Consider the following 26,950-nt stretch of genomic DNA (forward strand, 5'->3'; position numbering starts at 1 on the left):
TGGAGCTGCCAGTTTACACATTTTCAGCAAGCACAAACTACCGGTATGCAAACCGTCCGGTTTTTGCACCATTCCGGTGCACTCATTGTCCGAACTCGTTTTTTTTTGCATTCACTCCTTTAAGTGGACTTACGTTTGAGTTGATGTATGAATGATGAGGGATAGACAGTATATAAGAGGGTATAGGGGGCGATCTCGAACACAGCAACATTCCTTTCAGAGAAAATTCGCGGGCAAAACAGCGAGATAGCTCACACGGAAGTCACCAAAGCAGCTTTCTGTTGGTCTACGCGGTGAATTAGCGTAAAGTTAGCCAAACTGAACACGAGCGAAATCTGGACGGTAAATGTGATAATAATATTTGATCGTATGTGGATGACTCACGATAACTTACTTGCTCTTTGACCAGAGAATGTTCTATTCTATTCGCGTTCTATTTCTGATTGACGCACTTGTGGTAAAGTTAACTCTGCTTCTGTAAGAAACCTTGTGAAGATCCCTGGGAAAATATATAGGCTAATTAAGTTTTCATTAATTTCTGAAAAGAGGTTTGTCGAAACGGTTAGGAGCTGCACAAAGGCATTTCCACTAGGCCTATACACGGGTTTCTGTGCAACGTCATCACATAGCTGCGCGCGCAGAAGAAACCTGTGTATTATGTCTAACGTTAACGTACTGACTTTGTAACATCAGAGCTGTCTTTACGAGCCTTCAGACAGTAGCCGCGTTTCCATTACAGATTTGCGCAAATGTTTTGCGCTATTATCTAAATATCGATAAAAAACTATTGCGAAATGACGGCGTTTCCATTAACCGATGTTATGCGACTAAAACGTCCTTTTTTCTCTCGCGATAAGTCATTCCAAAAATCACGGCAACGGACATTGGTTTATAATATCACAGCCACCGCATTATACATTATTATTATTAATGGAAGGAGACGTACGTGTTATCCAAGCATTAATGGCAGGGAAAGACCCTTAATTATACCTTATACGATATACTATAAGGAGTTTCTGGGTGTTTCCCCTCATTTCTGCTCTGAGGTTTTGATTGTGACATTTCTTTGAGGTTTAGAATCCAGTATTCCTATAGGCTAATTATTGTTTATTTTATGAATTTAATAAATAACTCTGTCTCCTATTCCGATCCATGTAGGCTATACTTTTGTGTCCATTCGTTTTTCCTTTTTAAACCCGTAGGCCTAATTGAAAAACGAAAAATGAACGGTTGTATTTTTAGAACGCAAAGTTGAACACCAAAAGTTTAATTTGAACTGGCTACACCAACTGCTGCGCAAAAAAGAAAATATCGACGAATTTTCAGATTTTTGTTTAATGACTTTTTGCCCCTTTATTAAACATGTAAAATATACACAAATTAATATGGAAAACATGTCGATTTTACTGGTTTACTAAGGCCAAATTAGAACCTGGAATTGATAATTTCCCGCAGTGCTGAATGAGAAGAGCCAATATTAAATATTGTTTTCTAAGATCTCCATCTCAGCTGTTCAGATGCGCTTTTAGAGAGAAATGCACCTTTCATACGGATTACTTAATCAGAACAAAATGTATTAGCTTTCGATTCGAATTTGTTCGATTTAAAGTGGAAGCCTATAGGCTATATTTTGTTTCAGTTCTCGTGCTCTAGTTCACGGAGATCATGAAACGCGCCTGATTGTTTTATTTTATTTTACAAAAGCACAACGTTTTCTTGTTATTGTTTAAACAAATAAAAGTAGTTACAAATAATGTATTATTATTTTCTGTATGACCAGAAATGATAGAGTATTTTAAATTGTTGCACTGTTGATAGGAAAAAGTGTTCGCGCGCGCGCCTCCGTGCCATCCAGTGCGCGTTCCACACTCCGCTCCACAAACCATTGGATATGCGTCAAAATCTTGTGTTTATTTGTGATAATCTTAGTTCTGTATTATTATTGTCGGCCGTATTATGAATGACATTTGACGAATTGCTTTGTTAATTTTTTGGATAAAAGCGTCTTCTAAATAGGCTGTAGCCTAGTAGGCTAATAATGATGATAATTATTATTATTTGCGTACACGTACCCCAAACACACCGCGTCTTCTAAGTCAGGTGACTGTAAATGCGCAAAAACTGTTTCCATTGCAGTTTTGCGAAATATTCCTTTTTCGAATTGCCTGAAAAACCACCTCATGCCAGCGTAAAAACTTTTTTGCGATAAACGCGAGTTTTTGCGAAATTGACGTGTTTCCATTGGGCGTATTTTCAATTCGCAATTTCAATTTGCGCAATTTGAAGGGTAATGGAAACGCGGCTACTGAGACAAAGGGTGTAAAGCCAGTTTTGTTTTGTAAACTGAAACTATTAACTATTAAAAATCATAATAGTTAAATAAAATAAAAGAAAATATAAATATTACACATGAAAAACTTAAAATGTGAAATGTTGCCTTGGCAACTAACCAAAATAAAATGTGTAAGCTACTATTTCTAAAGCTAGAACTGGAATAAAAGAAATTAAAGCTAAAGTTAAACTTAAATTAAAATGATAACTGAAAAGATACAAATAAAATCTAATTCAAAACACTAATAATTAAATGGTATATAGGCTATTGAAGGGTTAGTTCACCCAAAAAATTTAATTTCTGTCATTAATTAGGCTATGATGAAATCCGAGAGCTTTCTGATCCCTCTCTATAGACATCAATGCAACGACCAATTTCAAGACCAGGTAGTAAAGACATCGTTAAAATAATCCATGTGACTACAGTGGTTCAACCTTAATATTATAAAGCAACGAGAATATTTTTTGTCCGCAAAATCTCCCGAAAATAATTACTTTATTCAACAATCTCTTCTCTTCCTTCGTTCCATGTCATTCTTCTCCAATGTTGACGTAGTGTACATGTTCTGGTACGTCAGAACACCGCCTCACTATTAGCCAGCTCCTGCGTCAGCATCACACACGCATGTGACGTGGTGCTCATGTGACCAGTGTCGGCCAATAGTGAGGCGGCGTTCTAACGTAGCAGAACATGTTTAATTTTTTTTGCGCACAAAATGTATTCTCGTCGCTTCATAATAGGCTTGTTTGAGATGAGCAAAATTTGCACTGAACCGATCACCGGTGATCAGCGCGAGATGCATGCCGGTTAGAAATGTGTCCGAGTGCGGTCCGCCTGGCTCTGATGTCATGCTGCTGACGTATGTAAAAAAACTCTCGCGAGCACAATCCGCATGTGTCGGATTCTGCAGTCGAGCGCAGTTGCTCTCCACCGACTGCGCTGATCAAAAGCCCGATGGGAAACGACTTGCTGACGACACAGCTTAATGGTCATTGGTCAACTCTGAGTGTCTTGTTCATTATATTTATTTTCTTATAAAAGCAACAGAACTTAAATTACATCCAGTTTATTAGCAACACCACCGTGCACAAGTGTGAATCCCGCGATATCCGCCTTTGATCTCGTTGGTGGCTGATCCACTACGAGAAGAGAGAACTGTCCGGCTTGCCTTCACTTTTTTCACTTTTCCCATTACTTCAGCCGCCAACTCTCGACTACATTTCAGGCGCATCTCAAACAAGCCTAATATCAAGGTTGAACCATCGAGTCACATGGACATGATGTCTTTACTACCATTCTGGCCATTGAAAGTGGCCGTTGCATTGCTGTCTATGGAGGGGTCAGAAAGCTCTTGGATTTCATCAAAAATAATTTAATTTGTGTTCCGAAGATGAACAAAGGTTTTACGGGTTTGTAACAACATGAGGGTGAGTAATTAATGACAGAAATTTAATTTTTGGGTGAAATAACCCTTTAACCTGTTAGCCTTCAGCGCCACTTTTGAAAAATCCCCAGAAATAGCATACCCAACCTAAAAAAGATTCAATTAATTGACCCTTTGTCCTAAAAGCTCAAGTACGGTCTCATTTGAAAGCTGACACCTGGCACTTTATTGGAAATGTAGAATGAATTATTGTCATAATGAAAAAAAAATTATGAATAGCTTCAAAGTTGTGTAAGTTATTAGAAATTTATTTTTATGAAACATCTTCATGAAAATTAAATTGAAGTTGGCCCGTCAGCACTCTAGAAATGCTAAAGACACATGTCTGACCATGTTATATTTAAAATTTGAAGGTGATAAGTCTAAAACTCTGTATTTTGTTAAATGTTTTTCAAGATCATCTCAAATGACTTTATTTTGAATTGACTCTAAAATGCAAACTTGTGTTTATTGTCATCTATTAGCATCTATTCAGTCTATTGTCTCTATTGTTTTGTGGTGCAAACGAGCCCCATTCAGTGTCAGTCTCTCCTGCACACATTTACACCTTTCCAGCCTGCTTATGGCCATAAATATTCTTTTCCTTTGTCTCCATTATAATCGCTAACGACTGGCTAATCACGGTGTTTCACCCCCTAATTTCTTTCATAATCTTCACTTCACATTTGAAACTGTATCAAATGCCTTTCTTAAATAAAGAAATATTTCAGTAAGCATTCCGATTTAGAAAAAAAATCATAAAAAATAACAGCTAGATGGCAGGTGCAACTAGAGAGCTAGCTAGCATGTTAGCTTAGCACACCATCAATACACGACAATTTATGAGATTAAAACCCTTTTTGTGCTCCAAACTTACTTTATAGTGCAAGTCGAGTGTTTTAAATAATCTTCTATGAGCTTATTTGGCTTCAGAAAAGAAAATCAGACAGAAAATATATGATTTGATATTATTCTGCACTATTGTAAAGTCTATACCGATTAGCATTACATTATACATATAATCTATTATTATAAAAATACCTGACATGGCTCGAAGAACACAGGTAAATCAAATATCATTGCAATCATGTTTATTGTCTTCAAAACATCTTTATCTGCATGTTATAGCGATCTCTGAAAGCTAACGTTAGCTGTGTTTATGTCAGTGACGTCCTGGAAGGTCACAGGTTATTTCTTCTTCGTGAGCTTTCATATTTGGAAAAAACTGTGCAAATGGCGCCCTCAGCCTGCTGTATGGATTGAAAACACAGTACATCAGAGTATCCAGCGCTCTTTATGTATACATCGACGCATTTGGATATAAATTCAATAAATATTATTCCTGTCTATAGAAATATGATGTAAACCTATGATAATATATCAATATTTCTCCAAATCTGCACATTTTTGAGCCAAAAGCCCTGAGGAACGTTGTTTTGTCACGCGTTCTCAAGACAACAGCACCGGAGTTTTTTTCTGAATGGAGCAGCTGACGCTCATAATTCATATTAAAGGTATCGACTCATTTTTTCATTACATAAATCCTGACACAAATTAAGACATAACTGTCACTATAAGTTTCTCAGAATACAATAGTGGTCAAATACTGAAACGTGAGACTTATATATTTTTAATGATGTATAGTTTGTCAAGGTAATAACATTAAATCTGATAGTAACTTTGAACTATTTAAAAAAAAAAACGCTTCAGAGCGTCCTCGCTCTGGTGAAGGTTAACAGAATAATGCTAAAATAGCACTTGAGTCCAGCTTTAATTCAAACAGCATGACAGCTATTGCTGAATCAGGGAAAACAAAAAAATTATAGAAAAGGAGAGGTTGGTTGAACATGGGTAAAATTTAATTTCTAAGATGTAGTTTACACATATAATAGTTTACACATACTGTATGTGTAGACACTTTAAACAATTAGTTCAAAGTGTCTACAAGTATGTGTAAACTATTTATGGGGTAGGCCTAGGCTATGTGATTCTAATTTTAGTGAGATTAGAAAAAATCTAAGAGACTGTTTGTCATCCATTTTGCTGTAGTATACACTCAAAATACTTTATCAGCAAAGTAAGGCAAATTAAAAGCTGAAGTTTGATCTTCAGTTGAAGTTTGGTCGTTTCTGTGCCACTAGCGTCACCGAACGGAACTGCAAAAATAACATAACTATTTTCAAAACAACTGTCCGAATACAGTAAACAGATAATCCCGCCCCCAACACACGCCATTGGTCGAGTGCATGTTGTTATGTAGGGCAAGACATCCACCCATCTAGGGGTCAGGAGGGGAGGTAACAAAGGAAAGTGAGGAAAAGGAAGGCGAGAGCACTTAAATCACTTAAAGTGAAGACAAAAATAAGGCATTGCATAAGGTAAAAGGGAGTAAAGGCTCAGGGTAGAGCAAGGCCTAAAATAACAAACAAAAAATGTCTATTTCTCTTTTTTTTTGTCTCTCTCAGGTTAGTTACAACTCCTCCCTAAATTAGTTATTGGATATTTTAGTCCTGTAATTTGAGGGCCCTTTTTTTTTACCACAAATGCTGGTGGGTAGAGGACATGTTAGAGAGAGAAATCAAAGGATTATGGTCTGTATACACAGTTATTGGATTAACATCAGAATGGCCTATCTCTCTGCATATTAAGATGGGATAGGAAAGTAGGCATTAACACTGAAAAAGTTACATACTTCAGCTTTGAAGCTTTTGTCACTCCCGTAAATAGGCCTGCAATAGACTTGTTTTTAGAGAATAATATCTTGAATGTTTTTCTTTTTTTTTAAATATAATTGTAACCATTTTTTTGCTTGTTTTAAGCAAAAAAATCACTTATCAATAAATCAACTTTCATTGAGGAAAAAAAAATCATGTTAACTGCTGTATGTATGTCGATATGTTGCTTTAGGCACTTTATGCCGTTGCATTCTCAAAGCTAACACAAATGTCGCAATAGGAATTAGTTTTATCTTAAGTGACTCAGTACATTGAAGGTTAGGCTTTGTTATCCTGTACGCTGGACCCATGACTTTGGCATTGCTCTACAATTTCATGTACAAGTTAAGCTAAATTAACCAACATATGAACTTCATCTACACTGATTTTCCCTTTCAGGTACTGTCATACTGAACATCATTCCTATGTGATACATTTTATGTCTTAATATGCATAAAAGATTTAAATAATATTAGATAGTTTTATCACAACTGAGCTAACTTAAGAGTGAAGTGTAAATAATTTAAAGTGTAAATAAAAAGTGGATGTTGATTTTTTTTGTCATGTTCCTGGTCTGCACTAAGTTGTAAAATAAAATCAATTTAGAAAAATGTCTTCATTTATTTCTTTATTCGAAATGTTTCAAAGAAAACATGTTTTGTTGGGAATAGTGTTTTAATTTCACAAACAAATTTCATCTTTTGCACAAGTCAAGCTGAAAAAGCATACTTCAAAAATCCTCTGTATACCACCCAGGTTCCTTTGGCATAATATTTTTAGTCTATCATTATTACACAATAATTGTGTACTATTTATAATGGATACAATATGAATTGGGCACATATTGAAATTGCTCTATGCTATAATCGGAATAGCATAATATACCATACTAGCATACTCTTACCATTTTTACAGTACACAGTCCCATTCTGACCAATGGGAGCAGCCTGGGGTGTGTTGACGAGAAGTACCGCCCACAATGAATAAATGCAGCGTGAACACAGATGAAGAGCAGGACTGTGCAGGTATGAAGAGCACGAGGGGAAATTCCTGAAAGTATCTGCTGAAAACACATGTGAGTATGTTACTTACTTTTCTTTTACTTACTAAATGTGAAGTTTACAAAAATGTATATTTAATTGGTTGCATTATGTTAATTACTTTCCTATGATTTTTTTTTGGTACAAAAATAAAACACTCAAAATGCCTCCTTTATCTTTTTTTATTTTTTTTTATCATTAAATCATTTAGAGGATCCTTCTTTACAAATTGACTTAAAATAATGAATGCTAAAATACAACGATTCATCCTAAAAACACAGTAACATTAGACATTCTGCAATATAAAGTTGTAAAACTGGTAGAAACTTGTATACTGTATATAGAATTCAAAAGTCTGAGACCATTTTAATACAATTACATTGAACTTATGATTCTTTGTACACACGGGCAGATTTTTTTTGCTTAATGTTTATGATTCTCAAATCCTGCTGAAGAACATGACCATCAGGTTTTGGTTATGTCAGCTCCAGTAGTTATGACAGTAAAGCATTTGATAGTATAATTTATACTGAAAAATGTTTGTATTGTATTATACAAAATGTAAAGTAGACACATGCATGTGCCTTGTGTTTATATAATAAATGTATGTGTATATATTATGAAATTTTTTTCTATATATATATATATATATTGTGTGTGTGTGTACACACATATATTTATACATATATCGTATTTACACAGATGTACGCACACATATACACAACAAAAATACACTCATATACTTTATAAACAGATTTTTAGATATATAAAAGGTTAGAGTGTAAGAAGTGCTCAGCCTTTTTGTGAAATTAGCTGTTATTGAAACATCATCATCTGATGTTGAGAGGAAGTTCTCTGGAAATTCTCAGGAGATTCTGAAGATACTTTGTGGCTTAATTTGCTTCACTGATCTAAATGATGTGTTATTTTTTTGGCACAAATGAGAGTGCTATTAGGCTGTATGATTAGCAGAACAACCATTTAGTACTTCTTTAAAAGCTTATTTGTGCATCCCCCGAGTTTTGAAAAAGCCATTTGAAATTATTTTGACGTTCTGTTAAGAAACATTTTCTGGGAAAATTTGTAGTCTGCTAAGCATGACAGTATCAATATGGGTGTGTGCGGTTTGTGGACATTTACCACCTCTTAGAGAATGGCATGTGTGGTCTATGATCCTAGACAGATGTCATAATGATCACTTGTTCCATTTAAATATTGCAACATGACAGCAAGTTGTTTTTTTTAACAAGATCTATGATAAAAAGCAAGACCATGGCTTGGGGAGCAAAATCAGAATCACTCTATCTATCTGCTTGCACTTATACACATTCCTCCAAATTGTCAATACCAGAATGCAAAAAATGCAAAAAGAAATAATAAAATACTGTTTGGACATACATTATAGTTTATTTTAAATTATATTATTTTCTATTTGATAATGAAAGCATTACAGTTTTTCTCAGTCACTTTGGAACACTTCTTGAATCATCCTTAACATTTGCAAACTGTGCATTTCTCAAAACAATTTGTACAAACATCACCACACTGTTAGCATGGTTGCAGACAGACGAATGAAGATTAGGATAAAGTTCAAATGCAGGGTTTAATAATAATCCAACAGGCAAAATAACAGAAGGTAGTAGAAACACAAACAAGACTGGACAAACACTGAGTGAAAGTGAGTAACTTAAATACACATGGCCATGAACTAAACAACTGTGATGAAGATGAGTGACGGGAAACTCAAACAAAGGAACACATGTGACTAATTAATACAAACTAAAAGTCCAAACTAACTGAACATAAGTGTGACATTATGCCCCCTCCGAAAAGGGGCCTGAGGATCACGGTGAGCGCGCTTCCTTCGGTGAACCGAAGAATGTGCTGGACCATCCACGAGGTGTGTACCACCACCCGTATCTTTCGGCGCTCCCCCCGATGACCGGATGTCGATCGCTGCATCGGAGGGTGAGTCAGACTTCTCCAGGGATGATGATTCTGCTGTGTTGCCTTCTTCGGGAATGATAGTCAGACCCGAAGATGATGGCTATGCTTTCCCGGGCTGCCAACAGGATCGGCTTGTGTGGAACCCTCCACCGTGTCCTGAGCCCTCAAGGCTGGTCGATTGGTTTCACGGGGTGGCCCGGTTCCTTTCCTCCCCGAGGTGCATGAGGAGCTCACTGGTTCGTGGACGGCTCCAATTAATGCCTGAAACCGTTCCAGTGGCTCCTCCTCCCTCACCACCCTTGATGGCGGGGCGCCTAAGGGTTACATGCGCATCCCTCCAGTGGAGCGGGCCTTTGCTATGGAACTATGCCCTAACTCCACCTGGCGTGGGGGAGCCGTGTCTCCCCTCCTGGGCCTGTAAGCACTCGTCGGACTTAACCGGCAAGGCTTACCAGGCCTGGGTGGAAGCCGCCTCTGCCTTACATGCTTTGCCGTTGTTGCAGGTCCATCAGGCCAAGGTACAGAAGGACCTCCACGAGGGTGGGCATGATCCCCATGTTCTCCAAGAACTTCGTTCCATGTCGGACCTCGCGCTTCGAGCGACAAAGGTGACCGCACGGTCGGTGGGTTGTGCGATGTCCATGATGGTGGTCCAGGAACGCAATCTCTGGCTGGGTCTGTTGGACATGAGACCGACAAAGTCAGGTTCCTTTACTTCCCCGTGTCCTAGACAGGCCTCTTTGGCGACGTGGTCGAGAACTTCGCCCAGTAGTTCTCTGCTGTACAGAAGCAGACTGAGGCCATCGAACACAATCCTGTCTCGGCGGTCAATGTTGTGGTTTCTTTCTTTGGTGAAATCACTTCTCAGAGATTCTTTGATGCCAGAAATATTAGTCTTTATTAATAAACAAAGCCAAGCACATCCCGCAGGATATAACTCCCTGCAGGATATAACTCCCGATCATTGCCCAGCTTCTCACATATATACATCTTTGTCCAAAAATGGTCACACCCTATAGATTATTATGGGCAGGGGTCTTACACCATGTGACACACTCAAATAGAATTCTCTGTTGCATCAGCATTCCGATCTTTCTTTAACCCCCGAAAAGTCAAACCAAAGTCACACACAGAGGAAATAATGGTGTACAAATATATAGCTAAATTACTTATTTTCTAAATAATAAAATCTTCAACATCAGCTGATGCTTTCACCCATCCGCCGCCTGCAGCACCTCAGTCTACCTGTCGTAGAGGGCGTCCTGGGTGGAAAATCGTATTTCCTTTTGTTTGTGTTCCGCCGCTGGCGTCAAATCCAGCGGTAACCAAATTTTCAATAAAAGATCAGTTTCTTCCATCTCTGGGTCCAGAATCCCCACCACTCTCATCCACCTCTTTTATCTCCAGCGGGCAGCAGCGCACAGTTCAAGAACGCAACCAGGTCTTCTCCTGCGCCCCCTGCCCTGTGGAACCAGATAAGTGTTGCACAGCACACCCAGACCCCGCTACGGGCTGCCTCGCAAAGAGAGCTCCCCGAGCCGTGTCCCTGCATTCCACCTCGCTGCCCCACTGTGGGTACGCCTGTACACTCTCTCCGAGCCTGGCTAGCACTTCCCAGTCCATCTTGCTCGCTCATTCGGGCCATTAGGCTCGGATATGCGATTCAGTTCGCCCGGCGTCCCCCCAAGTTTTGGGCCATCCACTCCACTTCAGTGAGAGCAGCCGATGCCCTTGTCTTGCGAGCGGAGATCGGAGATAGAGCCAGTCCCTCCAGCCGATATGAGGTCAGGGTTTTACCCAAGAAAAGCGGTGGTTTACGGTCGATCATGCAAGTTTTGAATCGGAGTCTCCACAAGCTACCGCTCAAAATGCTCTCGCAGAAACGCTATGGCAAGCCGTTTTAACATTTAATCATTTCAACCGACTAGTCTCTATTTTCATGCTACTAGTACTTATTTTTTAAATACTAGTATCTATTCCATTAAGTACTAGTACTTATTCATTAGCTACTAGTGCTTATTCTTTAGGTACTAGTACCTTTCTAAAGATACTAGTGCTTATTCTTTAGGTACTAGTACCTTTCTAAAGATACTAGTGCTTATTCTTTAGGTACTAGTACCTTTCTAAAGATACTAGTACGTATTCATTAGATACTAGTTCTTAGTACTTGATACTTAGATACTAGTTCTCAACATCTACGCTCCCATCGCATGTCCCAGAGCAGCTGCTGCAAATGATTGCATGCCAATGTGCATTGGCTCGCTTAGTTTCACTCAAAGTAGATTGGCTCTCTGGCGAGATTCCTATAAGTCGGTCTGACGTACGTATGCATTCCCTCCTTCATGGAACGAGGGTTACCATACGTAACCGAGACATTATGATCTGAGAAATGACCAAAGCAACTGAGAAAAACTGTAAGTAAATGCAAAAACTACTACAATGAGGTAGCCTATATTTAAATATATATATATATATACTTTTTTTAAATGAAAATAATGCCAAAAAAAGGTCCTACGAACAACCTTTCTTTTTATGCAAAATATAGTTTTTCCTTTTGTTTTTGAGATGAAATATGAATATGAAATGTAGTCTTGACAGTTTATATGACATTTATATATTACATCCCCGATATATATTTTCCAACCCAATTTATTGTGACGACCACTACTGAAAAAAACGCTTTCATCGTGTGGTAGCTTTGCCATTATTTTCTCTTTCAATCATAAAACAGGGTAATTTTAATGCTAACATTGTTTTGTTGACATACAGGAGATGCTTAAAAGCATTTTTATCTGTGTTTTTATATATAATATAATATTAATATGTAAATTTAAGCTTCCTATTAGATATGATTTCCCCTTGTTTCATTGTCTTATTTTTTTGACAGATCTGGATCAGAATGGCAAAACCTAACGATAATGTACGAACCAATGATAGTGACTTGTATAATTGTACTTTAAAAGAAGAATTCAAGTACATTCTCCTCCCGGTGAGTTACACTCTGGTGTTTGTGGTCGGCCTGGGCTTGAACGTCACCGCCATGTACGTCATCTTGTTTCGAACCAAACACTGGAAGCCCAGCACCATCTACATGATCAACCTCAACGTCTGTGACACTCTTTACATCCTCACCCTTCCGTTTTTCATCTACTATTACGCTGATGAGAATGACTGGCCGTTTGGCGAGCTGATGTGTAAGCTGATTCGCTTTCTCTTCTACACGAACCTCTACGGAAGCATCCTCTTCCTCAGCTGCATCAGCCTGCACCGATATGTAGGCATCTGCCATCCGGTTCGCTCATTGTCCTGGATGAGCGGCCGTCGTGCTCGTTTGGTTTCTGTGGGAATATGGGCGATCATACTCATCTTCCAGGCCCCGATCCTTTATTTCTCCAGGACGAGACGTAATGGTGACGACCTGGTCTGTCACGACACCACCAGCATAGATCTCTTCAATGACTTTCTGGTCTACAGCTCGGTGGTGATGTTCCTGCTCTTTGTCCTACCATTTGGGGTGGTGCTGGTCTGCAACGGGCTGATGGTGAGGAAACTTCAGGAACCCAGTGTTGGCGAAGGGCCAATGTCACAACGCTCCAAGCAGAAGTCGGTGAAGATGATCATTATTGTGCTTCTGGCTTTCATGTTGTGCTTCCTGCCTTTTCACGTGAATCGCAGTATATACTACATCATCCGCTACCAGGACCCAAATGAATGCGACATGCTTCGGCTCGCCAACAATGCCTACAAAGCCACGCGACCTCTGGTCAGTATCAACAGCTGCATCGACCCCATCCTCTACTTCATGGCAGGGCAGAGCTTCAGAAAATCCATCAAGAAAAGCATGAAGTCTGATAAATCCTCCTCAACCTTACAGTGAAGATGAAGATCTTGAAAAAAAAGCTTGTTTAAAAAAAAAGATTTCAAAAGGGGTTTTTCTTAGCGATGCCACAGAAAAGCAAATGTTTGTTTCCTCAAAGAACCTTTCAGTGAAGAATTCTTAAAATAACCATTTTTTTCCTCAGTGTAAAGAACGTTTTTCCACTATAAAAAATAATCGTTTGTGCAATGGATAGGTTTTATGGATGTTAAAGTTTCTAAATGAAACCATAAAGTGCATTAAGAGCACATACTCCTTAATTTACAGTATGGTGTGGAGACCGTCATGGTGGTGAACTTGGTTTGAACATGTGGAAGTGTGAATGACATGATTTTCAGTTTGTTCTTTACACAAATCTACTTGTTTGCATGAGAAGACTTGGAATATTTCACAAGTTGCAATTATATGCATGCATGGCTGCATGCGATCAGAGACTGTATCATATGTCAATGGAATAATTATATCAATCGAAGGCCTTTATTGCACTTAAATGTAATGTAAAAGTGAAAAAATGACAGGATTTTTTTTTGTTAATGGATTAAGATATATTGTTTATGTTACTGTAACAATTTCCTGGTATCCTAATCATCAGGACAATCGTTTTATGAAACGATTGACATCATCTATACTGAATAGCATGTGAATAGCAATAAAATGTATATAATGATGTTTATTCTTTTTTCTGCATTGAAGTGTGAATTAATTTTTATTTTATTTTAAGTAAGTCAATACAGTAATTAATACTTTTACTCAACAAGGATCCATTAAATTGATCAAAAATGACAGTAAAGACTATTGCATATAATTTTTTTTAAGTTGTGAAATTTCTGTTAATCTCAAAAATGATTCTACTTTCAAAAATGTGTAACAGTTTCTACAAAATAATATTTCATTTATGGGGCATTTAAAATGTGCATGTAAATGTCAGTAAAAGAACTGTAATGCTACCCTTGAGTGCTTCATCTGAATTACACTGGAAAAATCAATAAATACTATGGAAGTAGGAAATTCAGCTTTGAATGCAACAGCTCTTGTAGCGTCTTGTTACTCTACACCTGTGTGACTATACATCCTGTTAGAGGAAGATCTTGACATGGAGGTTACATTCACACCTCAACATGACTGATGTTTTCCAGTAGGTTCAAGGTTAGAAGTTATTACCCAGTTATTGTAATAACTATAAAAAAATACATAGGCCTAGTATGTAGGCATCATGGGGAAAGTGGTACCATAATCAATATTTGTAAATAAGTAGTTTCATATTTCTCTATAATTTTTTATTTAATCCATGCATCGTTGTATTATTTTCCCTCAGTCTTGTACCTTTGTTTTTGTAAATATATTTTTTTTGCTTTAAATCAAAGTTTGTCATGTTATTTACTTAAGTGTTGGCTTAATTGGTTATTGGTTTATAACGCTTTGAAGAAGATTTTGAAAAAATCTCTATGGAAAAAAATTATGGAAAAAATACTTCTGGAACCAAGACACCACTGAAAAAGTGAGCGGGCACGGTTGAACAGGCTATTACTCCCGAGAAATTCAGGTAACGACAACACCGTTTACAAAGATTCAATGCAGTGTGTACGGAACGAACAGAACAACTAGTTGTTAATGCCATATTTTAAAAGCACATTGATCATACATGTGTCTCTCTTCCGTGGGCACTTAATCAGAGCAGGCCCTTGACTCATTCGCTATGCCAGATCTTGCTAGAAAAACAGTGAACAAGAACAAGCCTATAATAAACCGGGAAAAAACGGATGCACACTGAAACCAGGACCAAATTGCGTCCCGCACCTTCCCACTTCAAAACGTTATAAACTTGATCGCTTATCAGTCAAGCCCAAACAATGCTTATGATATGATCATTCAATAGACTTCCAAACATAACAAAACACACCTCCGTTGAGGGTTATTTGGTTAAAATAACAGAACAGCACGCCATTTTGGTCGCTGTGATATTAATTTGGTCAAAATACAGATAGTCTCCAAGATGTCATTTAAAGAGCGCTTTATTTGGAGAGCATCTGTGTTGTACAAAACATCTGATAAACATCTTTTAAAAAGTAGTTTTACATAATAAACATCTTAAAGACATTTTCTAAATGTCAGCAACATATGTCGGCCCAGATCCGGCCCACATTTGGTACAGCTGGATTCCACACGGCCCAGATGTGGGCCGGATCTGGGCCGACTCTATGTTGCTGTCTGGATCTGGCAGGAAACTGTACTCCAGAACATTGACGCCAGAACATACAGTCACCACAGTGTCAATCATTGCAATCTCCGGATTGAGTCGTGTTCCGTACGCACAGAACGAGAATTTAGGGGACTCACTCCTGTATTTAAAATGGGGTTGTCTCTCCTGAAACTGGTGTAGTGTGCGTGGCCTAATATCCAACACGTTTGATAAAGCGAGCAATCTGACATGCAAAAGGTTAAGCACTAATGCTATCTTTAACTGTTATAGCAAAGGACCAGACAGCTAGTCTGAGCCGAGGCACTACAAATGTTCTTAATGATAATACTTTTAAAAGGAGCAATACATCTATTTTTAGCTTAGCTCAGAGATGTTCTCAGCTGTCTGTCCTCAGATTTATGTGGTATATCGTAGTGCCTCATTTTGCTGTTTTTTCTTTTCTTGTTTTAGAGAAAAGCTTTTTAAAAGCAGTTCAATCAAGCTGATGAGCTGATTATAGAGTTGAAAGACTTTCCTTGCATACTTCGTATTCGTGCACTCTATATAGCACCCACCCGTGACAGTTGAACAGGTTTGTGTTTCATTTGAACTCTGTTATAATGACATTCACACATTTATGGTTTTGGGTAGTCATGCAGTTTAAACATCACATGAAACACATTCACTCTATTAGCAAAGATTTGAAGTTTGTGAATTAGTGTAAACCATCTTTGCTTAAGTAAATAAATATTTTTGTATATATCCAATATATATATTGTATATATGAGGTACGGGTGTAAAAATGGGTGTAATGTTTATTAAACCATAAAATATATACGTATAAGAAATTGACAGTTGTATGCATGTTTTTCATGTTTTATTTTCATTATTTTTTTAAAAAACAAGGTGTTTGCAAACTTTTGACCATGGCTGTACATATTCAACTCATTTAAAATCTTAAATACTAAAAGACAAAACTACAGTAACAAAACGAACAAAAATGTATAATAATAATAATAATAAACTAGTTTCTCATAATACTTCTTAATGTTTTCTAACGGGAGAGACTGTCTCTCTAGTGTTGTTCTCATTGTTCTGATTGTGCGAGAAGTCAGTCGACAGAAAAGGCTGCGCATCTTAAGACATCTTTAGTGTCTTGTGAGTAAATCCCCTTCAGTCTCCTATCATCTGTGAGCAGAGACCGAGCTTATTGTATTTTAATAAAATAGTTCTATGACTTATGCAATAAATACGAATGTTTTCTAAGGTCTTGAATTCAAGGCTCCTCGAGGTGGTGAATCGACATCACCACCGCATATCTGCCCTGATCGGTCGCCTACTGATGATGTCATCTGCACGAAGGTCGCGTCCTGTCAGCGGAAGTCCTTCTCCAACCTTTCATATGTTTATCTGAGAAAGAGGAAGAGAGAATGAATATTAGTAACATGACATAAAGGATATCCTGACTACATTTGTCAAAAGAAAAACATTTGTTGGTTCATAAATGCAAACACTGTTCCCGCCACCAGAGGGCACTAGAGAAAATCATTTTCTCCTGATTGACTCGGCATGAGCTGAACCAGTGGAAAAACTGACTTCAGCTCTGAGAGGAAAAGGAAAGAGGGTGAGCGGAGGACAGCTGAAAACCAAAACAGATCCTCGCATGTGTCACTGTATTCACCCGCCCGTGAAGCACCAAACACACATCATTAGCCCTCTATGGACCACATGAGAGATATAATGTGTTGTAAAAGTTAAAAACTAATGCTAAAACTAATTTCAACTGATGCAAACTCAACTACATCTTCAAATCTGCCGGGCTGTAATAAAAAAAATAAATATATATATTCTATTAATTTATCATTAACAAATATATATTTTATATTAGATAACTGTATGTGTTTTTTTTCATAAATAATAGTACATAATTTGAACTTGAAATTCCCATTTCTACATAACTATATAACTATATAGTACTGATATATACTGATATAAATACTGATATAAAGTACTGATATGAATAATCACTAACTTTCTTTTAATCGTAAGTAACAGTAAATACATAATGTTACAAAAGATTTCCACATTTCTATATTGTAATAATTTTTCACAGTATTACTGTTTGTACTGTATTTTGGATCAAATAAATGCAGCCTTGGTGAGTAAAAGAGACTTTTATATAAAATTATGTTGTGTGATTAAAGGTGTGATTATCAATACTACAATTGAGACACACTTTGCATCTAGTTATTGCCTATTAAATGGGTGGTATAATGCCCTTTACACAATATGTAAAATAAGTCTCTGATGTCCCCAGAGTGTGTGTGTGAAGTTTTAACTCAAAATACTCCACAGATATTATTATATAGCATGTTAAAATTGTCACTTTTTGAGGGTGAGCAAAAACGCACCGTTTTTGTGTCTGTCCCTTTAAATGCAAATGAGCTGCTGCTCCCTTTCAAGAAGAGGGCGGAGCTTCAACAGCTCGTGTACTTTTACCTCACACACACATGCACTGAACATTTCAAAAACTTTTAGCCTTTTATGTTCAAACCGGAGTCAGTCAGACAATGACGGAGAGACTCAAGAAGAAGTGAAAACGTAGAATGCAACGGGAGATTTCTGAATGGTTAGTTGATGAATTTATGTTGCTGATGTGGAGTTAACTATCTTCTAGTCATTGATTAGCATATTCTGTCTTGATAATCTATTAATCGTGTTCCGGGGGCGGGGTTTACGTAAATTTGCGGGTTAGTGACATCATGGGAGGAATGTCGTGTAGTCCCTACCAGCCGTTTGTTGTAGTCCTTAAAAGAGAACTACTTCAATCAATGCTAACCATGTTGACCTTCAACAGCGGGTCTATTCATTCTTGTGGCCGTAATGACATCACATTAGAGAAAGTAAAACTAGGTTTAAATAAAACAGAATCAAGTGACTTCATAAAAATGAAAAGCAATCGAATAAGTGTTGTTCTGTGTCATTTATAAATACCATGAGGCCACAAAGCATGCCAAGGGCAGCTGTAAGGATGAATTGTGAAGAGAAGCCTTGAGATATTTATGTAAATTCCATGAGCTATTGATAGTCAATGTAAAGCCATTAGCCCACCGCCCCACACATTCTTATGCAAGAGGGCAAATTGTTAGGTAACAAAAACTGACCTCCCTCAAAGCAACTCCACTGCAGTTATTATTAAAAGATTGCGGCTGTCTACAGTCAGGATGTTCACCAACCCGGACAAGTCAGCTGTGACGACTAGAGTGTTTCCCATTCATTTACTGATGACAAATGCACCAGACATCCTGTGAGGATTTTTATTCATGGCTTTAGACAATGAACTTTAGGTCAAGACCATAATGAGAGATTAAAGGAAGAGGAAACTACAATTCAAAAACAAACCGAGCCAGAAGCACTATTATAGAAACACAAACACGTCTGGAGGAATATTCCTGTTCCGCATGTTTCGTCACTCACCTCCTGTCTGCACTTTGAGGAAGAGGAGTTCGAGGAAGAGGACACACCCAGCAGTGAGCGCTCTTCTGCGGGCTCGGTGTGGCCGCTGTCCACGGAGTCGGTATCGCTCGATTCCGGTTGGGTCACTTCCTTGGATGCTGACTTCATTTCTGGGATCTGAGCAACTTGGAACCTGCCATTCACACACGGGTGACACAGAGGTCAGTGAGTGCACCTGATTCGTCACTGTGAGCATAACTGGGTGTGTATCTGAGAATGAGACGTGCATTACCATCCCAAACCAACGCAACTGATTCATTCAATCATTGATGTATAGGTCTGCTCCAAAACGTAATGCTATCTACTGCCTAGATAGGCTGCCCTGCTACCTTCTAAGTCAGCATACTAAGTGAAATGGAACCTCATAAGTTAATAAGTGCTAAGGTAATAACTCCATATTCTAATAATAAATACAACAACTACACAATACACATCAATATTGGGTTAAATAATATATTTTTTGCCAATATTAACCCTTTACTCGGCTACATTGGATGAATATTTTAAATTTGAGCTCATTTCTATGCATTCTGGGATCCAGTTATTATTGTTAAAGCTTAAATTAAAAACATTAAAAATCATTTATCATTTAAAATAAAATATAAATATATAAAAACATATAAATAAAAAAGAGGGCCCCCCAAAAAAAAACGAATACATCTGACAAAAGCACATAAATTACTAAAACAAACAAAGATTATCAAACTGAAAATTATAAAATAAAGTATAATTAAAAGTTAATTCAAAATATGAATAAACACTATAATATATATAAACATATATATTAAATCTCGCCTTAAGACCCATCTTTTTAGGAACGGCTTTTATGTGATTACTTTTATGCTTGCATCCAGGCTGTAATAAAGATCATTTTGTTTAATGTTGACTGTTCTATTGTGTTTGTAAGGTGTCTATAAATAAAAAGTATAATAATAATAATAAACAGTACTAATATAACACTGCTTGGATTACCTTATTTGTGAAACACATATGCAATAGATATTGGTCAAAACAAGTTATCTTCATTTTTGGGGGGAAATGTTTCTTCACATGGGTGTTGGAAAAGAGCTTCTGTATGTTTAATAAAAAAAATGAAACAGATTTCTCATGTTTTAATTGCAATGACAAATTTTGGATTAAATTAAGGCCTTTCTTCACAGAATTCTATTTGACATTCTATTTTTCTCTCACCTTCCTACAGACAGGATGGTGACCTCCGGCGTCTTGACCACATTAGTTGGGCTCTTGTGCGTATCGGCGGGCAGTGCCAGGGTGGGCAGCAGCAGCTCGGGCCATTTCTTCTGACTGCAGCGGGAACAGCAGAGCCCGGAGCGTGAGGCCAGCCCGCTTATAGTGTGCAAATGATGCTGGTGGGTACACAGCCGGGGCAACGAACGGAACTGGGAGAAATGAGGAAGAGCTGGAAACCTGACAAAGAAACAGACAGAGAGAAAGACACTTACAAACTCATATCAATATTGTGTGTATATTTGTATATTGCGTATATTTGTGTGTATTAAAGTATATATATATTTTTGGAATATTTCTCAAAAGTACAGTGGACTGTGAAAGCCAAATTCAAGCTTGTAACACTGGCTTGATCACCTCTGCTCAACATGTTGCTTCTCTAAGCAACACCCTAGAAACCACATAGCAACACCCTAAACTAATCAGAACACCTTAAAGCCCGGTTATACTTCATTTTCTGCATTTCGCTCCATCTCGAGCACAGTTGAGTGTGCGAGCCTTTCAAAGTATACTCCTTTGGTGAGGTAGTACATACTAGTATACACTATCTAGTGGACTTTTTTTTCAAGCGCTCAAGTCCCTTGTGTCCGTCTGGACACAAATGCTGCGTCCCAATTCGCCTACTTATACTACGCCCTAAAAGTATGTACTCTTTTTGTGAAGAATAACTACATACTTTTGAGTGTGTAGCAGAAGAGTAGGCAAAGTTTGGGACATACAGTACTACTTCATCATCTTTAACGGACAGCTCTGTCGCTTAGTTACGTGCATCCTGTCACTGTTTAAACTGCCCTGTGAATCCTTTTCTCAGTTAAAATCCTCCATTCAATTAAATTTAATTTCCTACCATTTCGAAGAGAAATATAGTAGCATGTTGATCTGCCAGTCGTGGGTCTTTCATGCGGAGACTCTCCTCATGTGTTTGCAATTTGCATGATGCATTTACAAACGCATCTTTACAAAAGTTCACAATGCCGTTGACGATTAAATATAATGTGGATAACATTGAATAAATATCTTTTCGTCAGGTTAGATACTGATAATTAATCACTCAAAATCACACTTTATCAAAACCTCTCCACTTAACCATTGGACTTGCACATCTGCCATGTTTGTAGTTTAAAAAAAACACTTTTTATTTGTGTTTGTAGTTCTAATCAAATCCTCTTCCAACGCGCAATGGGTTGTGGGCAATATTAGCCGTTAAGAGTGCACGGATCATCTGACCTTCGGATTATAAACGGAAAAATTAGACCATCCGGGTATCTACTCATTACAACATACTACGATTGGGACTAATCTACTATGCGCTAAACTACTAAAAACACCTTAGCAAGCAAAGCACATAGCAACACTAAAACTACTTAAAAACATCCAACATTAGCAACACCCTAAACTAATCAGAACACCCCAAAAACCATATAGCAATGTCCTAAACTGCATCTTAGCAATCACATAGCAAATTCCTAGCATCATGACAGTGTTTATTAATGCTTTGGCAACGTAAACACTTGTATCATACCAAGCTTGATTCTTGGCCTGCAGAAAGAGGCTTAAAATAAGAGTACAAAACAATGTACTAATTGCCTACTCTGGACACACAGACACTGAAATCACATAAACCAAAATACATTCATGGAGTCTTGCTAAGCACCCCACCCCCCTCCATAGTTCCACCGCGATGATGTCAGAGTCCCCTGAACTCACGACAGCTGTATAATGCACCACTCTTGGCTCGCAGAAAAGGGCCTGGAATTAAAGGATCTCTTGAACTAAGCAGCCGGCACCTAGTGTCATTTCAGCAAACACTGATGATGAAGATGATGATGATGGCACCGTACAACTGTGGCATCAAAGAGGTGAACTAGGCTCTGTCTCTGACTCTTATGATGTGTTTGCCATTGTAAAATGCTTAATTATGACGTAAATCTGATTGGATTAGCTTGGTAAAATGTTATACGTACAACTGTCTATATATAAATCTACAATAAAGACCAAAATGAGTCATTTTTAAGGGACCCTTACCTCACTGCTGCAGTGTGACAATAAACAAGCTCTAGCCTCTTGATGATTTATGTGTTTGTCAGTGCAACTGATTAACACAGGCACAATCTCCCCCTCAGCTGTTCTAACACTACATTGATTCCTTTTCCTTATTAATGAGTTTACAAGAATGAGCTGCATCTATATCTGAGCTAACGGAAAGCTGCTTCCTGTTTCACAACTGGGAATTCCTCTCAGAACCCCAGTCCACAAGTGAAGTGACCATTACAATTCATTATAGCTGGAGATGATTCATGCAACAATTCAAGTGTGAACTGTGATCATCTCGTGCACTACACACTACCGTTCAAAACATTTCTTATTATCATGTTGAAAACAGTAGTGCTGCTTCATATTTGTGTGGAAACCGTGATCATTATTTTTTTAGGATTCTTTGATGAATAGAAAAGTACAAAAGAACAGCATTTAATTGGAATATTAATATTTTGTAACATTATTATTATCCATTTGAATGCATCTGTGTGGGGGGGGGGGGGAAGTATTCATTTCTTTTCAAAAATCTGATCCCAAACTTTTGAATGTAGTGTACGTTTCATAGTTGAAATGGCATTGTGAGAATTGTCTGGCTCTTCAAAGACAAACAAACCATATACTGAATAAAACATAGTTCATCTAGGATGCCTAAAGCTTTTTATTCTTCTCCAAAACTTCCTGTGGTGAAAAATATATGGAATATTCCTTGCAAAGACTCAAGAGTATGAGGAACTAAACCACAATTGGTCATGGCTTTTGTTATCGTTAAAGTTTCATGAGTCATATATGATGCTGTGTTGACAATGACTTGCACTGTGTATTACTAATGTTCGAGGAAACAGCTTAAAATCCCATTGTTATAGGGAGTAGAATATATTATGTAATAAAAAAAATTGCTGGATTTTGCACTTAATTTAATTTTGGACTCGGCATGCTGTTTGTGAGTTTTTGACATCGGTGTAGATGTGTACGTTTGCATGTGTGTGTTCTTACTTGATGGATGAGCTCTTGTTGAGGGCCATCTGTTTGTCCTCATATTCCTGCAGAAGTTCTTCCAGCGCAGCAGCGTTTTCTGTAACACACACATTGAGATGCAATAAGACTCACAGTGTGATGTAAGGGTGAGTTACATGTGTCGAGAAACATCACACACACCTTTCTTCTCTGTGATGAGCCGCACCAAAATGCTTATGGTGTCTTCATTGGGGTCATCACCGATGTATGGACAAGGGTTTGCTGAGGAGAGAGAGAGAGAGAGAGAGAGAGAGAGAGAGAGAGAGAGAGAGAGAGAGAGAGAGAGAGAGAGAGAGAGAGAGAGAGAGAGAGAGAGAGAGAGCGAGCAAAGTTTAGTGTTGAACACTTTGTGCTATATTTCATATCAGGGTCTTTTTTATTTAGAAACCAATCTAAAAAAAGGACATAAGTGGGTGAATTGCACAAATAAATGCCACAATCCAATTTCACCCCAATTTCCAAAATATGATATTGTTATAATTAACAAAAAGAATTAAGAATATATATTCTTAATATTCCAGTTATAAAAAAAAAAGTTTTATAACTGGGATATAGTATGAAAATGATCTAGCACGATTATTTTTATTTTTATTAAAATGTGCATAAAGTAAAATTAAGTACAACAAATACTGCATAAATATTTAACACATTTAAATATACCATTAAATATATAATTTACTAAAACTAAAAATATATTTTTGATTTACTACAAATCATTTTCTGTAATTGAAATAAGGCTGAAATAAAATAAATATAAATATTAGATGAAAAACTTGAGAATGGTGCCTTAGCAACAAATTGACATAAATAAGTACTAAAATGACTAAAACTCAAATAATTTTTTTTTAAAAAAGGTAATAAAAATGTCAAACGCACATAACAAAATGACTAAAACTTAAACTAAAAGAAAAATAAAATTATAAAAATAAAAGCTGATTCAAAATATTCATAAACATTATAATTTTATATAAATAATACTAAAACAACACCACTTTACAGTATTGAGAATTTGGGGGGAAATGTGCTTCCAAAACCTTCTTTTGGTGAGATGGTGACAAGGCCTTGACCGGTTTTGTGAGATTCACAGTGAACAAATATTACTTTAAGCTCAAGCATTATTTAAAACTCTTCTGTGGGTGTGTATATGGATTGTCATGATGTCATCCTCGTCATTAAAAGCTATTTTTAAAAGAGTTTAACAGTTTAGGGAAGCCGTCCTCATTAGCCACATTCACGTTAGTTAGAAACATGCCAACTCAACATGAGTCATTGAAGACACAGAAGGATTCATTTATGTCGTCATGCTAATGCTAAACTCTGCAAATTCCATCTCTATTGTGAATCTATTGGATACAGAAGGCCCACTGTGCACAGTGCGCAGTTAACAGTGGTCTCTATGGTAACAGGCTATATCCCATAGTTCCACAGTGAGGCAGCTGGGGACGTTGAGAAGAAGAGCTCACTCAGCACTCTGCTATATTCACCCAGAATAACCGTCAGCACTGCAGCAGAGTGGCTTTATTATTCGGATCAACCAAAGACACTGTGCTAGAATCATATTCATGACACACATCTACCGAAGCTCCAGAAAGTGCCAGGACATATCAGTCACACTTAAAAATGTGCAAGAAAGTTTACAAGCAAAAATTTGACAATAAGAAGTCAGTACAGTTTGAAAGAATCAAACAATAGATCTAATGTTGAAAAAGAAGACAGTCGGTATTGTGTGACTGTTTGTTTGCGGTTAGTGGATTGTGTTGATGTGAGGTTTCCTCGGCTAGGACACCTGTGTAAACTTGAGGAGAATTTACCTCATACGTCCATGTGATTGTAAAATGGCTAATTATATTTAATTATAATTCCCCATTTGTCTGAAATAAAATCAGTTTATTTGCTAATATCATACACTACCTCAAATGTTTGAGGTCGATAAGTTTTTGAAAAAAGTCTCTTATACGCACGCACCAAGTCTTCATTTATTTGATCAAAAATACAGTAAAAACTGTGATTTTGTGAAATATTATAATAATTTTTTTTTAAATAACTGTTTTCTATTGTAATATATTTTCAAATGTTATTCCTGTGATGGCATAGCTGAATTTATAGCATCAGTACAATTTTTTATTTATTATTATCAATGTTGAAAAAACAGTTGTGCTGCAATTTAATGCATCCTTGCTGAATAAAAGTATTCATTTAAAAAAAAATATATAATTGTACTGACCCCAAACTTTTGAACAGTAATGCATATGTAAATTTTCACTATAAATGTTATATTATATGCAAATTCTGACCATTACATCAAACCATCAAACAAACCACCAAACCATGGGAAGTTTCTGGTCTCAAACCTACTCATTTAAATCATCTTTTGTTTTTAATTATGTATACCCAGTATACAAATATATTATGTAACAGCTATACTGTATAATTGTGCTATTCTAAAATAACCAGTGTGCTTTCTAGTGTGTCAATCATCTGTGTGTTGATCTATTTGTTGCAGACAACAAAATTACCAGCTAAACTTGACGAATGTATTGCAGAACAGTCTTATCTGATGGCTTGAATCTAGTTTCAAACTTGTTGCGCGCCATAAAAAGGCTCTTTTAGCTCTGTCACTATTGTACTGGTACACATATGGTGCTTGAACTTTCTAATGCATGGGTAATGCATCTTTATAGTTTCATCTCAGAACAGCAGTCTGACTCATCGATGACAAAAGCACAATACACACATTATACTAACAGAAAATTGGCTAAATCAACACTGGATCAAAAACACAGGACAAGATGTTAGAAGCGGTCTCTTGTGCCAATAGGTGGTGAGCACTTTTTCGAGATTGTTGCTGGGATTGGTAGACAATCAACAAGTGGGGATTCTCTTGGCCAGGGTACCATTTCGGGTCAATCGTCAGTATAGTGCCCTTGCATAGTCTAAGTACATACAGCACCAGACCTTTCTTACATCTATCAGAGCTCTTGCTGATTCATCTCAAATCTGAAATGTGTAGCTATATTTTAGATTACCATTACACTCTGAAGTATTGAAATGCTGGTCAAGGTAGAAGTGCTCTCTTGCTCTTGAAAGCAAAGTGCTTAAGTAATCGCTGCCGCAACAATAAAAAGTGCCAAGAAAAGACATTTAATTTGGGAATGCACCGTCAGAAATCGACTGGGAACATCAACAGCAGATTGAATGATGCATTCTGACTGCAAACATCTTCACTTTGTTAAGTGATTTCGCGCCCGTTACACCCCTGGGACCTCCATCATCCTCTTTCATCTGGATGTCGTCACCTTCTCTACGAGTCCTGGATCAAACCCAGACTGATACAACAGAAGCTTTCAGACTCCAATTGAGCCAAGACTTTCATTATTAATCACCTCATAGCTATCTTGTGATATTTCCAATGCACCATGTTCCCAAAGCTTCAGTGCAGGATGTCACCCAATAGGCTATTTTCTTCTTCTAAAGTATATATAAACACTTCAAATAGAGCCTTCTCTTGGTGGTCTGGGAGTGTTTGCTTAGGTCAATGTGAATCAGATGTAGTCGGCACTGACCACATCACAACTAGTCAACAGTGTAGTGACAGCAGTTAGAGAGCATCTACAAGCAGAGAA

At 37.4% G+C, this 26,950-nt stretch overlaps 2 protein-coding genes across 5 annotated transcripts in view; one reads left to right on the forward strand and one right to left on the reverse strand.

Annotated features, from left to right (window-relative positions):
- The first annotated feature begins 270 nt into the window (after positions 1–270).
- On the forward strand, positions 271–14,688 carry LOC307002530 (P2Y purinoceptor 2-like). Of its 2 annotated transcripts, none has more exons than XM_079620219.1 (3): positions 271–342; positions 7,385–7,544; positions 12,344–14,688. In XM_079620219.1, the coding sequence occupies exon 3, from the start codon at positions 12,356–12,358 to the stop codon at positions 13,331–13,333; it is 978 nt and encodes a 325-aa protein (XP_079476345.1). In that variant the 5' UTR covers positions 271–342; positions 7,385–7,544; positions 12,344–12,355; the 3' UTR covers positions 13,334–14,688. The 2 variants fall into 2 exon arrangements, with proteins under 2 accessions (XP_079476345.1, XP_079476346.1); XM_079620220.1 differs by having other exon boundaries at positions 7,385–7,548; positions 12,344–14,548.
- An 864-nt stretch (positions 14,689–15,552) lies between these two features.
- Positions 15,553–26,950, reverse strand: part of relt (RELT TNF receptor) — a 470,714-nt gene continuing 459,316 nt past the window's right edge. For all 3 annotated transcript variants that reach the window (XM_079621305.1, XM_079621303.1, XM_079621304.1), the window contains exons 7-11: positions 23,469–23,549; positions 23,307–23,385; positions 20,220–20,456; positions 18,990–19,161; positions 15,553–16,922 (exon numbers count right to left, since the gene is read on the reverse strand). In XM_079621305.1, coding sequence (XP_079477431.1) covers positions 16,911–16,922; positions 18,990–19,161; positions 20,220–20,456; positions 23,307–23,385; positions 23,469–23,549 — 581 coding nt within the window. In that variant the 3' untranslated portion in view covers positions 15,553–16,910. The remainder of the gene's footprint in view (positions 16,923–18,989; positions 19,162–20,219; positions 20,457–23,306; positions 23,386–23,468; positions 23,550–26,950) is intronic.

This window comes from Phoxinus phoxinus, assembly GCF_949152265.1.
Source record: "Phoxinus phoxinus genome assembly, chromosome: 8".
NCBI classification, from domain to species: domain Eukaryota; kingdom Metazoa; phylum Chordata; class Actinopteri; order Cypriniformes; family Leuciscidae; genus Phoxinus; species Phoxinus phoxinus.

Bases quoted from the DNA above. Each gene is read 5' to 3' on its own strand.
- LOC307002530 (XM_079620219.1), top strand. From the start codon at position 12,356: ATGGCAAAACCTAACGATAATGTACGAACCAATGATAGTGACTTGTAT.